The 13,765-nt window shown below is 44.6% G+C and overlaps 1 protein-coding gene across 1 annotated transcript in view; it reads right to left on the reverse strand.

The window, feature by feature from the left end:
- Window positions 1–423: 423 nt before the first annotated feature.
- MAPK8IP2 (mitogen-activated protein kinase 8 interacting protein 2) overlaps window positions 424–13,765 on the reverse strand; it is a 79,694-nt gene continuing 66,352 nt past the window's right edge. The window contains exons 11-12 of the mRNA XM_033958859.1: window positions 5,233–5,331; window positions 424–2,516 (exon numbers count right to left, since the gene is read on the reverse strand). Of these exons, the coding sequence (XP_033814750.1) occupies window positions 2,444–2,516; window positions 5,233–5,331 (172 nt within the window). The 3' untranslated portion in view covers window positions 424–2,443. The remainder of the gene's footprint in view (window positions 2,517–5,232; window positions 5,332–13,765) is intronic.

The following is a 13,765-nucleotide window of genomic DNA, read 5'->3' on the forward strand; positions in this document are numbered from 1 at the left end:
TTTGCTGGGTGGAAAAAAAAGCTATGAGCTGCAGTAGAGAAGACCTAGATAAGCATACATAATATAAATGCGCAGGAGTCGAGTTTCTTTCATTTGAAAGGAAGCTCTGGAATGAGAGGGCCTAGGATGAAGTTAAGAGGTGACAGGCTCCGGAGTAATCTGAGGAAATACTTTTTTACAGAAAAGGTGGTAGATGTGTGAAACAGTCTCCCGGAAGAGGTGGCGGAAACAGAGACTGTGTCTGAATTCAAGAAAGCCTGGGACAGGCACGTGGGATCTCTCGGAGAGAGAAAGAGATAATGGTTACTGCGGATGGGCAGACTAGATGGGCCATTTGGCCTTTATCTGCCTTCGTGTTTCTATGTTTCTATAACCATAAAGTTCTATGACATCACAATGCAGGTATAAAGAGCCTTAGCCTATAGGAAGGGGAGATGCAAATGTTAAGAGCCGTAGCCAATAGGGAGAGGAGGAGATAGTGGATGCTCTGGATGGGTCATTTGGCCTTTATCTGCCGTCATGTTTCTAGCAACCAAAAATTGGAGTTGCTGTGGGGAGCTGGATAGGTGATAAATTAATTCTCTGCTGATAGTTTTCAGAATGGCCATTACTGCCATGTAACAATGTCAACAGCTTAGACAGATCTGGTGTTCTTCAGCAGAAAGGCCAGGGGGGAAGAATAATGGTGAGCTGCAGAGAGGTCTTGTGTGGTGATGGGGACAGAAGCCGTTCACTGCAATGGATGAGAGTAAAAGTTGTCAACTGATCTGGAGAAAGAAACTATGAACTTCAGTATGGGGATAAAAACTGCGAGTCACCAGATTGGAATATTAACTGCTAACTGTGGTGGAGAGGGTACTGGTGGGCGATATAAGTTTCAAGTTTATTAAAAATTTTGATCGTATCGCAATTTCAAGAAATTCAAAGCGATGTACAGTATAAAATGGGGAAGATAGACAATCACAACTAGTAAGCTACTAATTAAACAGGAGGGAGGCGGGGGAGAAGTGCAATTAGAATAGGAAACATAACAATTAAAGGTCAAAACATGAGGACGGGAAGAAATTAGAAGCAAAGCCTCGTACAAATCCTATGTGTCAAATGCGTCTTTATGCAAAAAGCTTTTTAATAAATCTTTGAATCTGTGTAAAGACTGCTCTTCCCTCAGTTGCTTCGGCAGTGAATTCCAGGTTTGAGGAGCCGTAACTGAAAAGATAGTATCCCTCCAAGTATTAATGCATCTTAGAGATGGGATGGACATACGATTTTTGTCCTCAGATCTTGATGCTCTTAAAGGCGCATAAAGAATGAGTAATCTCTCTCAGAACAGAGGAGATGTACAAGATAGTACTTTATAAGTTAGTAAGACTATTTTGAATGTAATTCTATGAATTTTGGGTAACCAATGAGCATCCGTTAAAAGGGGTGTAACATAATCTGACTTCCTGGACTTAGTGATGATTTTTATTGCAGTGTTTTGGATAATTTGCAGCCGTCTTAATTCCTTAAGTGTGATTTCCCTTATAAAGGGAATTACAATAATCTAATTTGGATATTACTAAGGAGTGGATTAGAGTATTTATAGAAGATGTATCGAGAAAATTTGCCAGGGGTCTTCTCATTCAAAGTCTGTGAAAGCTACTTTTGAATACTGCACCAATTTGATCATGATCTTGTCTACTTCTTGGAGAAGAATGTCTTGGATATGAATCAATGAAAGAGGCTTAAGGCCATTTTTCCACGGAAAAAACATGGATTTTGTGAGCTACAGGTTGCAGCTACTGGATGGAGAGGAGGAGGGGGCTCTGGTTATAAGCTGTAAACTACAACCCTGGATACAGATAGGAGCTATGAGATTCAGAATGGGAACACTTAACTGAGATACAAGACGTGAGTCATAGTATAGGGCATGATGAGTACAGAATACATGAACAACATGAAGACAGAAACTGCAGCAGAGATATCTGGGATGGAGAGAGAAGCTGGAAACTTCTCCAGAAGAAAATAGGATGGGTAGAGACATTTGGGGCAGCTGTCAGAGGGCTCTGGATGGACCATATCTGTAAGTAGTAGCAGATACACACAGTTGTGAACTATAATACGGAAGTCCTGGATGCAGATAGAAAAATGGACTCCAGATGAACAAGGGATGCTATAACCTCTGAAGTACAGTAAGGAGGTCCTGAATGACTGATGTCACCTAGCCATTGTGCTGTGGAGGTCCCAGTGGGTGATACGTTAATCATTAGTTGGGCAGACTTTAGAACTCGATCCTGGTTGTCATGTGCAGATGCTCACAGATTCGAGAGGTCTGGCTACAGAGACAGGAAGTTTAGAATTACTTGGGTACCTTTCACCTCATCTCCCTGTGTCTCTGAGTTTGGGCAAGTCATTCCTTTCTAGCTGCTGAAGCTTGAATGCTGAGGGATGTCTCTGTGCTTCGTTATTCCAGGTAAATGTCCTCTATGGGGCAGGCATATTCCAGATGTTCCTGGTAATATTCTTGGAAAGCTCGGCTGCAAAGTCAAGGAAACAAGTAAGAGTTCAGGCACTGTATTAAGCCATCCCTAGCTGTCCCCGTTCCCCCTTTCTCCTTCCTCCCCCAACCCCTCCCCCCCCCAGTAGTGTTATGTTCTCTGTTTTGATTCCCCTGGTTTTTAACTTATTGTGTAAATACTTAAATGCCTTTCCAGATATGCAATCTATCAAATAAAACTGTACTATGTACTACAGGAGCATGAGTTTGGACAAGCGTTTGTTTAAAATGCCAGCTGCGGTATTTCAATAAGCCATGTATATCACTGAATCTATGTAGAGAGTGCTCTTAGCAGCCACTACAGGGCAACTCTATAAGTGGGCACTTCCATTTACTAGCCCTGATGCTCCACAGTAAGAACTTTTTCTATATTGGCATCTGGGAGTCTTAGATTCTTTTTTTTAGTTCAATAATCTTTATTGAATTTCAGAGTTACATAAATAACGAAAATACATTGGCCATCGGCCCAAAAATGAACATAGTACAGAAGTATAAATTATAATATTTATAATATTCACTTCCGTCTAGGTTTACGGTTACTGATTTTCTTTTATATTGTTTACTGGCTATTGAATTTATACTTCTGTACTATGGGAGTCCTAGATTCTATTACAGAATACTAGCGTAACATTGCGTATCTGGTAGCACGATAGAAATAATAGTAGTAGAAGTATTGGCACGCCTTAGGTGACATCCGCCACAGACCTGGCATAATGTAAATGTGGCATGGGTCGACCTAACTTACAGGATTCCATGTTACATCCCGCCCATACTCTGTCCATATGTTCGACCCCTTGTGTTTACGTGCTAAGCCACATGTGCGCACCAACACAGAACAATGCTCAGAATGAGTATATTTGGGTTGCATATATGTGTATATAATTGCACAGTTAGTGAGGCAATTAGTGTTTTGTTTCTGAGCGGGTGAGATAGCTGAATATCCCTAGTCCTTCTCCTCTTTCCTTCACTCCTGTACTCTTCCCTTCCAATTGCTCTCATCCTCCCTTTCCTTTTCTTCCATTTTGTTTCCTCTCAACATTTGCCCCTCTTTTTTTCTTTTCATCACATCCCTCTCTTGCCTTCACCATCCAAAGGCTCAAAGTACCCCTAGATTTAGCCACTCATCTACTCTTTCACCCTTCCCCAGACTCGCTCATCCATTCTATCACCTCCCAATCACTCATCCATTCTTTCAACCTTCCCCTAGACTCAATCACTCCTCCATTCTCTCACCCTCTCCCTGGCTCAATTACTTATCCATTCTATTACTCTCAATGCTCAATCACTCATCCACTCTATCAGCCCCCCTCCCCCAAGACTCAATCACTCATCCATTCCTCCCCAGCTCACTCCCTGTCTCTCATGTCTCCAGGTTCTCTCCCTCTCATTTATCCTCTCCAGGCTCATTCCCTGTCTTCCTACTCATCTCCAGGCTCAGCTTCCCAGACTTATCCCCTCTTAACCACCACTAAATATTGATTTCTCTCTCTTGTCCCCAAGACTCATTTACTCCACCAGCTTTCTCTCATCATCTCTTCTCCTCCCTCCCCCAGCATCTTTTGCCCTGCCTCTTCTCCCTCCTCCACAGTATCTGCCTTCTTCACCCTTCCCACTCCCTCAGCATCTGCTTTCTTCACCCATACTATGCCACTAGCGTCTTCCAGCAAAAGCTCCCCTTCTCCAGCATCTTCCACCTCACTCTTTCCTAAACACCACTGTGGGAGCCAATCCCTTTGTTCCACACTCCTCTACCTCTCCCACAGCAGTGCCAGTGTATGCATATGTTTTGAAACATGCTTGTGGTGTGGTGCCGGCATAGCAGTGGCAAAGGAAGGGCAATCTAGAGCAAAGAGACATGTTCCTACAATACACAAGAAGTGACTACAAATCTCTTTGAATATGAGATCTGGAATTCAGAGCATCAGAACTTGAGTTGGGCCAGGGCCCGAATGGCATACCCTGTCCTGATGCCCCCATGTCATTTTGATGGAAACAGGAAGTGGGGAAACCAGGCTCCCAGGCAGTTATGGGCAAGGAGAAAGGAAACTCAGCCACCCCCTCACCCAACTATTCTCAATGGCCTGGTCCACCTCTAGGAGAATCATAAACAGAATACAACTAAATCTGCTTTCTACAAAAATTCTCCACTACAGGCGAATGTTCCACTCCATGTTCACTTTCATGGGTATAAAAGCTTGGAATGACCTACCAGAAGAGATCAGAAAAGAAACTAACCACACATCATTCCGGAAGAAGTTGAAAACCTTCCTCTTTGACAGCTAAACCAACACGCTTCTCTCAGAAAAGAATCTAACTACATCTTATTCTGGACAAAGCTGAAAAACTCCTCCCTCAGCAACTGAGGACTGAGTTTACGTCCTCCCCTCTTCTCCTCTCCCTCTATTAAGGCCCTTTATTAAGGTCCACCCTCTGACCCGCTTCTAACCCTCACTCTGTAAGTCGCTTAGAGCCTGAATAGGTATGAGCGACACAAATGGAAGACTAGATTAGATTAGAACTATTTAGTTTGAATGCAGACATTTGGTCATACTAATGGGGTCTCACCAAAAACCTGTTCTACTCATGATACTTTTGAAGTACCCAGGTGTACTGTTGACTTTCCCAGTTGCTGTGTCACACAATCTGGCTGTATTAGGCTGAAGAACATTGTGGAAAAACAAATAACAGCAACCTACCCAATGGATTCTGCCACATGCCGCATGGAATCTTGAGAAACAAAAACATGGCAGGCAAAACGGTTCAGCATTGGATGTTTGGTGATAAATCCAAAGTAACTAAAGACAAAAGAAACATGTTCATTATTCACAAGAAGAGATGCCTCTTTGAAGAGGAAAGGCTAGACTCAGGAAGCAACTAATCACAGTGACAAAGGTTTCAGGATATTGGAAGATTCTCAGGAAAGGAAGAAGGACTGAGGGCCAGATTCTCGGCCTTTAATGTGCTCACTAAATAGGTTCTGGCTGATTTAGCGAGCACATATTTTAGTGGCGGATTATCAAAACGGCTCTAACACCGTTATGCAAATGGGCTCTTCAATATTTAAACGAGCACTCCGGTTGATTCTTAAAAATCGCTGAGCCACGCTACAAAAATGGCGTCGGCTTTTGGCGACAAAAATCTGCGACTGGTCCAGTGAAAAACACATCTCTGGTGCGTGTTTTGACATGCAATTAAAAAAAAACAAAAATCCCAAATTGAAGTTCAGCGGGAGAAATGTCCACTCTCTCCTGCTGCGTCACCGACAACCAACACTCCCCCAAACCCCCTCAGCAGCAAGAGAGATGCCTAATCTCTCCTGCACAACCAATGCACCCCCTTGCAGCGGGAGAGATGCACAATCTCTCCCACCACCAACTAATACACCCTCATGTGTCTGGGCCAATCAGAGGCTTAGGCCCCCTTCCCAGTACATCTTATGGCAGGATCCTTAAACAACCTGGGACAGTCAGAGACTCAGGCCCATCCCTGGAGCATCCCAGGATGCACCGGGGAGGGGAAGGCCCGCCATTTTGAAGAGGCAGGCCAGCTGGCCTGAAGGAGTAGGCATCCTTCCGGCTATCTAAAGTAAGGTAATGGGGAGAGGGTAGGGGTCATTGGCAACATTGAGGGGGGGTGTTGTGTGGTTGTGGGAGAGCGTGGCACCTCTCACACTGCAGAGGGGAGTTGGGGGGTGTTAGTTGACAGTGGAATAGATTGGGCATCTCTCTCTCTGCTGGGGTGTGGGTGGGTGTCAGTTAGCAGAAGGAGAGATTGGACATCTCTCCTGCTGCAGGGGGGGTGTTGATTGGTGGTGGGAGAGATTGAGCATCTCTCCCACTGCTGGGGTATGTGTCAGCAGCAGGAAAGATTGGGCATCTCTCCTGGTTCTGGTTGGTGGTGGCAGAGATTGAGCTTCTCTCCCGCTGCTGGGGAGTGTGTCGGTTGACTGCGAGATAGATTGGGCATCTGTCCCACTGCCAAGAGGTACGTTGGTTGGCGGCAGGAGAGATTGGGCATCTCTCCCACTGCTGGAGGGGGGGTGGTTGGTTGGCAGCGAGATAGAATGGGCATCTCTCCCACAGTCGAGAGGTGTGTTGGTTGGTGGTGTGAGAGATTGGGCATCTCTCTTGCTGTTGGGTTGGGGGTTTTTTTGCATTTATTTTGCGCATGTGCCCATCAGTATCACCGGTGGTGGGTACATGCAAATGTAGTGAGTCTTCGCTACTCTCCGCCAACCTCATTTGCATGAGCGTTTTTTTAGAGAATGACTCGCTTTTTTAAAATCACTACTATCAGCCTGTCTGTTTTTTAAGGATTTTTTTGAGAATCTGGACCTGAGTTCAGGAGGAAAGGTCAGACTCAAGGAAAGTCTCAGTTTGAGGAGGAAGATTAGGTACAGGGGAAGTGTCAACAGCAAGGAAGGTCAGGCATAGGCAGACTCATTATGAGACTGGTATACATAAAAGGGATTAGCATAATAAACATGTGGATAAAGGTGAGCCAGTTGATGTGGTCTATCTGGATTTTCAGAAAGCTGTAGAAAAATTCCTCATGAGAGGCTCCTGAGAAAATTAAAGAGCCATGGGATAGGAGGCAATGTTGTGGATTAGGAACTGGTTATTGGAAAAACAGAGAGTAGGGTTAAATGGCCATTTTTCTAAATGGAGGAGGGTGAATAATTGAGTGTTGCAGGGATCTGTACTGGGACCGGTGTTATTTAACATATTTATAAATGATCTGGAAATTGGAATGATTAAATTTGCAGATGACACAAAACTGCTCAAAGTTGTTAAAATGCACGCAGACCGAAACACTGCAGGCAGACCTTAGGAAATTGGAAGACTGGACAGATGAAATTTAATGGGGACAAATGCAAAGTGATGCATATTGGGAAGAATAAGCAATTACCAGATGCTAGGGTCCACCTTAGGGATCAGCACTCAAGAAAAACATTTAGGTGTCATCATAGGTAATACGCTGAAACTTTCTGCCTGATGTGTGGCAGCAGCCAAAAAAGCAAACAAGATGCTAGGAATTATTAGAAATGAGATGGTAAGTATTGGTGGTGAGGTAGACTATAAATTTTATATTATACATACAACGTGTCTGCCTCTGTATCTTGCCTCGTTAACATTTTTCTTTTTCTGTACTTATCCTATATAATAAAACGCTAGCCGCGCATGCGCATGCGTGATCTGTAATCCCTGATCCATGATCTGTAGGTCCGTGGCCAAAGTGCATATGCGACGGCTAGACAAAGCGGGAGAAACAGACTCGAGCGCTGTGGCCGACTCAGGATGGAAGGATGCGCCGCAGCAAAGTGCTGCACAGGTACTGGAGGGGGAGAGACATATCGCTTCTGCACATACCGGCACAAACCTCCCTCCAGTGTTGGCAGCCGCAGCACGTTAAACAGGCTGCTTCGCGACTTTCTCCTGCAGTTGAGTCCCTCTGCCGCGTCACTAATGATGTCATCAATGACGCGACAAAGAGACTCAATGGCAGAAGAAAGCCGCGAACCAGCCTGTTAGCGTGCTGCGGCTGCCAAAGCTGGAGGGAGGTTTGTTATTAAAGTCATCTCGCCGGGAGGGTCGCAGAGTCAGCGGGGGTTGGGCTGGGAAGGGAGAGAAGCGTCTGCCTCGGGTGCTTCAGGCAGCAGCAGCGTTTACAATTCGCTGCTGTTGCGGCTTCAGGCCTTCTTCTCTGGCCAGTCCTTCCTACTTCCTGTTTTCATGAACACAGGACCCGCCAGAGAGGAATACCTGAAGCCAGCAACAGCAATGAATTGTGAATGCTGCTGTTGCCCGATGATGTAGTTGAAGGAGGAAAGTGAGCAGAGGGGGAGAGAATGGCTTGGAGGGAAGAACAGATGGCAGGGCATGGAGGGAAGGAGGAAGGTATGCCAGACCAAGGGAAAAGGAAAGAGGAGATGGAGAGAGGCCATATGGGACAGAGAGAGAGGGGGCGGACACTGGATGGAAAGAGAAGAGAGGGCAGTGAATGGAAGGGGCAACATAGAGGGTGAACAGTATTCTAGCACCCGTTATTGTAACGGGCTTAATGACTAGTTGTATATTAAAACTCAATAAAATCTTTGAACTTAAAAAAAAAGAAATGAGATGGTAAATAAGACCAAGAATGTTATAATGCCTCTGTATCGCTCAAAGAAGAGCAACCAAGATGATAAAGGGGATGAAACTCCTCTCGTATGAGGAATGACTAAAACGGTTAGAGCTCTTCAGCTTGAAAAAGAGACGGCTGAGGGGAGATAGGATTGATGTCTACAAAATCCTGAGTGGTATAGAACGGGTACAAGTGGATCGATTTTTTTTACTCCATCAAAAATTATACAGACTAGGAGATACTCAATGAAGTTACAGGGAAATACTTTTCAAAACTAATAGGAGGAAATATTTTTTTCACTCAGATAATAGTTAAGCTGTGGAATGCATTGCTAGAAGATATAGTAATAGCAGTTAACATAGATTGTTTTTTTTTTTTTTTTTTTTTTCTTTTTTTTTTTTCATATTATATTTTATTGCATTTTCAACAGAATGTACAAACAGTCAGAATACAAGGTGTACATGAGAAAGAATGAGTACCAGTACACTTCACAACTTCACCTGTCGTCTGAAACCCTCCCCCCACCCCCCCCCCACCCCCCTTCCCACAACCTGAACCAAACCATAAGAAAAACTCAAAATCCATTCCAGTGTATTCCCCACAATAAGCTCAGATGTTCAATAATTTGCTGCGAGCTCTATGTGTTAATGTGTCGCAAAAGTGGGTCCAGCGCGTGCAAAATAATCTGCCCTGCATAGAGTCCAATGAAGTAAAGCAAAGTCTCTCCATAGAGGCTTGATGAATCATCAATGTTCTCCATTGAGACAGGGTCGGAGGCGCTGCAGAGATCCAGTAGAGCAATATTGCCTTCTTCCCCAACAACACCGCTCTAGACAGGAAACTACGAAATCCCTTCGGTGCAGATAAAGGAATTTGATTCAATGTAAACAACATCACCGGAGTCCATGTAAATTTGTAATTCCATATGGCTTGAATATGAGCACAAAGCTGTTGCCAAAAGGTAAAAATCCTAGGACATGTCCAGAACTGATGTCCCAATGTAGATGGAGAGTGAGAACATTTCAGGCAGTTGTCAGACGTACACATTTTTGCACGAAACTGGTAGGAGGTAGATCTGTAGAGCCGATGTAGAAATTTGTAATCCATTTCAAACAGTGTCATGCTATGCGTCACCCGAGCCGCCCGAAGGGTGCCCCTACGTATCATACAGGAAGTCACCTCACAGGAAAGTTCCTGTGTCCATTTAAGAGCAATTGTATCATAAGGGGGCTCGCCCAATTGTTCCTGAAGGTGACGATGATGAAATCGTAATGGAATCTGTACTTGAGCCGTTAAACTCAACGCTTCCGAAAGGGACTCCATTCTGCGGTCGGTGATAGCCTCACGTGGCAACGAAGTCACATATGAGAATAGTTGAAGGTAAGAAAGCCAATCAGCGGATCGCCAACCATTATCACGCTGCAATTCCTCAAACGTCTTCAGGGCACCCGAAGAATGGACCAGCTGAAACACATATTGATTAGGTCGGGAGTTCCATACCGTGGAGGACACCGGGTCCAATCCCGCCGCAAAGGCACCATTGCCACGCAGAGGCAAGTAAGGAGTCACCTTGAAAGAAATATGTAGTTGCTGGCATAGTATTTTCCATAGGCGTCGTAGAGGCATTAAAAACAAGTCTCTTGCAGAATTAGATTTCCGTGGCAAATGAGATACATGAAGTAGATAACTAAAATGATATGGGGAACAAAGTAATAGTTCCTGAGAGGTTGCCGAAAAATAGCTTGTACCCCTAAACCAGTCATTCAGGTGTCTCATCTGACACGCCCATGACAGCAGGCGGAGACTACGGAGACCAAAACCACCACGGTCTCTTGGACGTGCCAATCCAGACAATGTAATTCGTGCTCTCTTCCCATTCCACAGAAAGCGTTGTAAGCTTCTCCCAAGTTGTTTTTCATGCCGAGCAGTCAATAAAACAGGGATCATTTGAAATACATAGAGCCATTGAGGCACCAGAACCATATTATACAATGCTATTTTACCCGTTAAAGAGAGTGGATAAACCCTCCAGTTCTCAAGTTTTCGAACCGTGGTAGTAACCAGAGGGTTTATGTTAAGTGTATACAATTCTGCAGGATCAGGTGAGATAATAATGCCCAAATATGTAAGGTGATCCGACGCCCAAACAAGGGGAAATGTACCCTGCCATTGCATCCGCACCTCCAAGGTCAAAGGCAGTACCATGGATTTTGATTTGTTTAACATCATTCCCGAGTACATACTGAATTCGTCCAACAACTCTAGGGCCCTAGGGAGAGAAGTCTCAGGAGATCCCAATGTTAGTAGAAGGTCATCAGCATAAGCTAGGACTCGCAGATGAGAATCCCCTTCCGGTAGACCTATTAATATGTCATCCTGCATTATAGTACGCAGGAAGGGGTCTAAATACAATAAGAAAAGGAGTGGGGATAGCGGGCTACCCTGTCTCGTCCCACGTGCTATTGGAAATATTGGGGAACGTGTACCATTAACCAAAACACAAGCCGTGGGATCCTTATATAACAAATGAATCATATCTAGGAACCACCCGTCAAAGCCCATGTATGTTAACACATTAAAAAGGTACTCCCAATCAACCTGATCAAAGGCCTTGGCTGCATCCAATCCCACCAATATACCCGGAGCAGCAGAGTCTTTGGAACACTGTATTGCTGTGAGTAATCTGCGAACGTTAAGAACTGAGTGACGATGTTGTACGAAACCAACTTGTTCCGGAACTATCAGTCTAGACAACAATGGGGCCAGTCTATTAGCTAATATTTTGTCTAATATCTTGATATCCACATTGATTAAAGATATTGGTCTGTATGATTCAACATCCATCTCGGGTTTGCCCGGCTTAGGTATTAAAGTTATAAAGGCTTGATTGGACCCCTGTGGGAAAGAGCCACCTTCCAGAGCAGTGTTATAGTATGCCTCCAGAGGCCCGCAAAGAGATGGAAAGAGAAGTTTATAGAACTCTGGGGAAAAACCATCAGGACCCGGTGACGTGCCCCCCTTAAGCTGGTTCACCGCTCTCTGTAACTCCTTACCCTGAATGGGACGATTCAGTTGTAAACATTCCGGAGATGTCAATCTGGGCACCCCTGCATCCATCAAATAGTCCTCCACTGCTGGCCCCCCCCCCGACCCTCTCCAGAGGCGTAAAAATCTTTGTAGTGCTGGAAAAAGCTATCCACAATATCGGGTGTGTTAGTAAGTTCCCTACCCGAACTAAGTAGAATACGGGAAATGTGACGATTTGGACGACTGGGTTTGGTCAGAGTTGATAACAAACGCCCTGCTCTATTCCCGAATCTGTAAAATTTAAACCTGCAATAATGAAAATAATGTTGAGTGCGTTCATGTAATAAAGTATTTAAAGCATGCTGTGACGCCGCCAAAGCCTCCTGCGACCGCTGAGACGGATATGCTATATGAGCCCTCTTTAGACGTTTATATTCACTCTCCAAATGTAAGATTCCCTGAGAGAGTCGTTTCCTGTGTGCACTAACGTAAGAAATAATATCCCCCCTAAGCACGGATTTAGCCGCCTCCCAAAATAATAACGGTTGTTCCTGATGTTGAGAATTGAAGGCCAGGTAGTCGTCCCATTTCTGTGCAAGATATTTCTGAAAATGTATATTTTTGAATAAATAGGACGGAAACCTCCAAGTTCCCCCAGGCACTGAGTCAACCCCAGTCAATATGTCAAGCCAAATAGGACAGTGGTCAGACACAGAAAGAGGACCCACCTCCGAAGCCTGTATTTTTGGTAGATAACCAGACGATGTCAATATGTAATCTATGCGAGAGAATGTGTGGTGTGCGCGAGATTGATGTGTATAATCCCGGTCCGTTGGGTGCAACGTACGCCAAGGATCAATAAGATCTAAAGTATCACATAAATAGGGTATACCCTTAGTAGGTCCCATGGATTGAGATGGACCCGGACCCGTTCTATCAACGCTAGGGTCTAGTACCTGATTAAAATCACCCAAAATTATCAAAGGGTTATTAGGGTCCCGAATACCGAGCCCCGCCACTGTGGTAAAAAATGCGTGATCATATTGATTGGGAGCATAAATCATGAGCAAGTTAAATGTAGAACCTGACATGGTAACCTTACATAGTAGTATCCTCCCCACAGTATCCTGGTAAATTTGTTCTACTTTCCCCGGAAATCCCCTTCTAACTAACAGAACCACACCCGCCTTCCCAATAGAGGAGGAGGAATAACAAACCTGTCCCACCCAACTGCGCAGGAGCTTAGCGTGTTCAGCATCCGAAAGTCTGGTCTCCTGAAGACAGGCCAAATCAGCTTTGTGATGCCGGAGACGCTGCAGAATTTTACTGCGCTTTACAGGAGAGGTAATCCCACAAACATTCCAGGATATAATGCGAAAAGATTTAGAACTCACGTGAAAACAGTCAGATTATACATTGCACAATTCCTTCTACCCATTCCCCCCGGCTCCCAGCCACACCGGAGAGAATTAGTCTGTAAACTAGGTAGTAATGCCAAACAGAAGGATGTATTTGTAACACTCTTAGAGAATACACTGGAAGGAAAAACATAAAAGAATATAGATGATCCCAGTTTCACCTCTGCAAATCCCCCAATCCCGCCATCCCTACCTAACCCACCCCCCTCCCCTTTGTCTTCCCTTACCCCCCCCAATCCCCAACCATCTAGAAACTGCACTGACCTAAAACCCTCCAGGTTCCAGGAAAGCAGATCACATCTAAGAGGCTGTCAGAACCCTGCCTTCTATAATCTTGGTAAAATAAGTGCACTTCATAACCGTCAACTCATAACATAAAGGAGAGACCCCCAATACCAGTTGTACAGCAACAGCTAGTCATGTTAGTCAAGTGGCTCCCGAAGGGAAGTCAGAACAGTTAATAAACTCTCCCGCCAAATCTGCGGAATCAAATACATGCCACTTTCCCTTATGAAATATTTTGAGGACTGCTGGATAAAGAAACATAAACCTCCGTTTTTGTTCCACGAGTTTAGAGCAGAGAGGATGGAAGATCTTACGCTTTTCGGTCAGTGCTGCAGAGTAATCCTGACCTATACGTACTGGTAAAGTTTCATATGTC

Source organism: Geotrypetes seraphini, chromosome 9 (genome assembly GCF_902459505.1).
Source record: "Geotrypetes seraphini chromosome 9, aGeoSer1.1, whole genome shotgun sequence".
In the NCBI taxonomy this organism is placed as follows: Eukaryota; Metazoa; Chordata; class Amphibia; order Gymnophiona; family Dermophiidae; genus Geotrypetes; species Geotrypetes seraphini.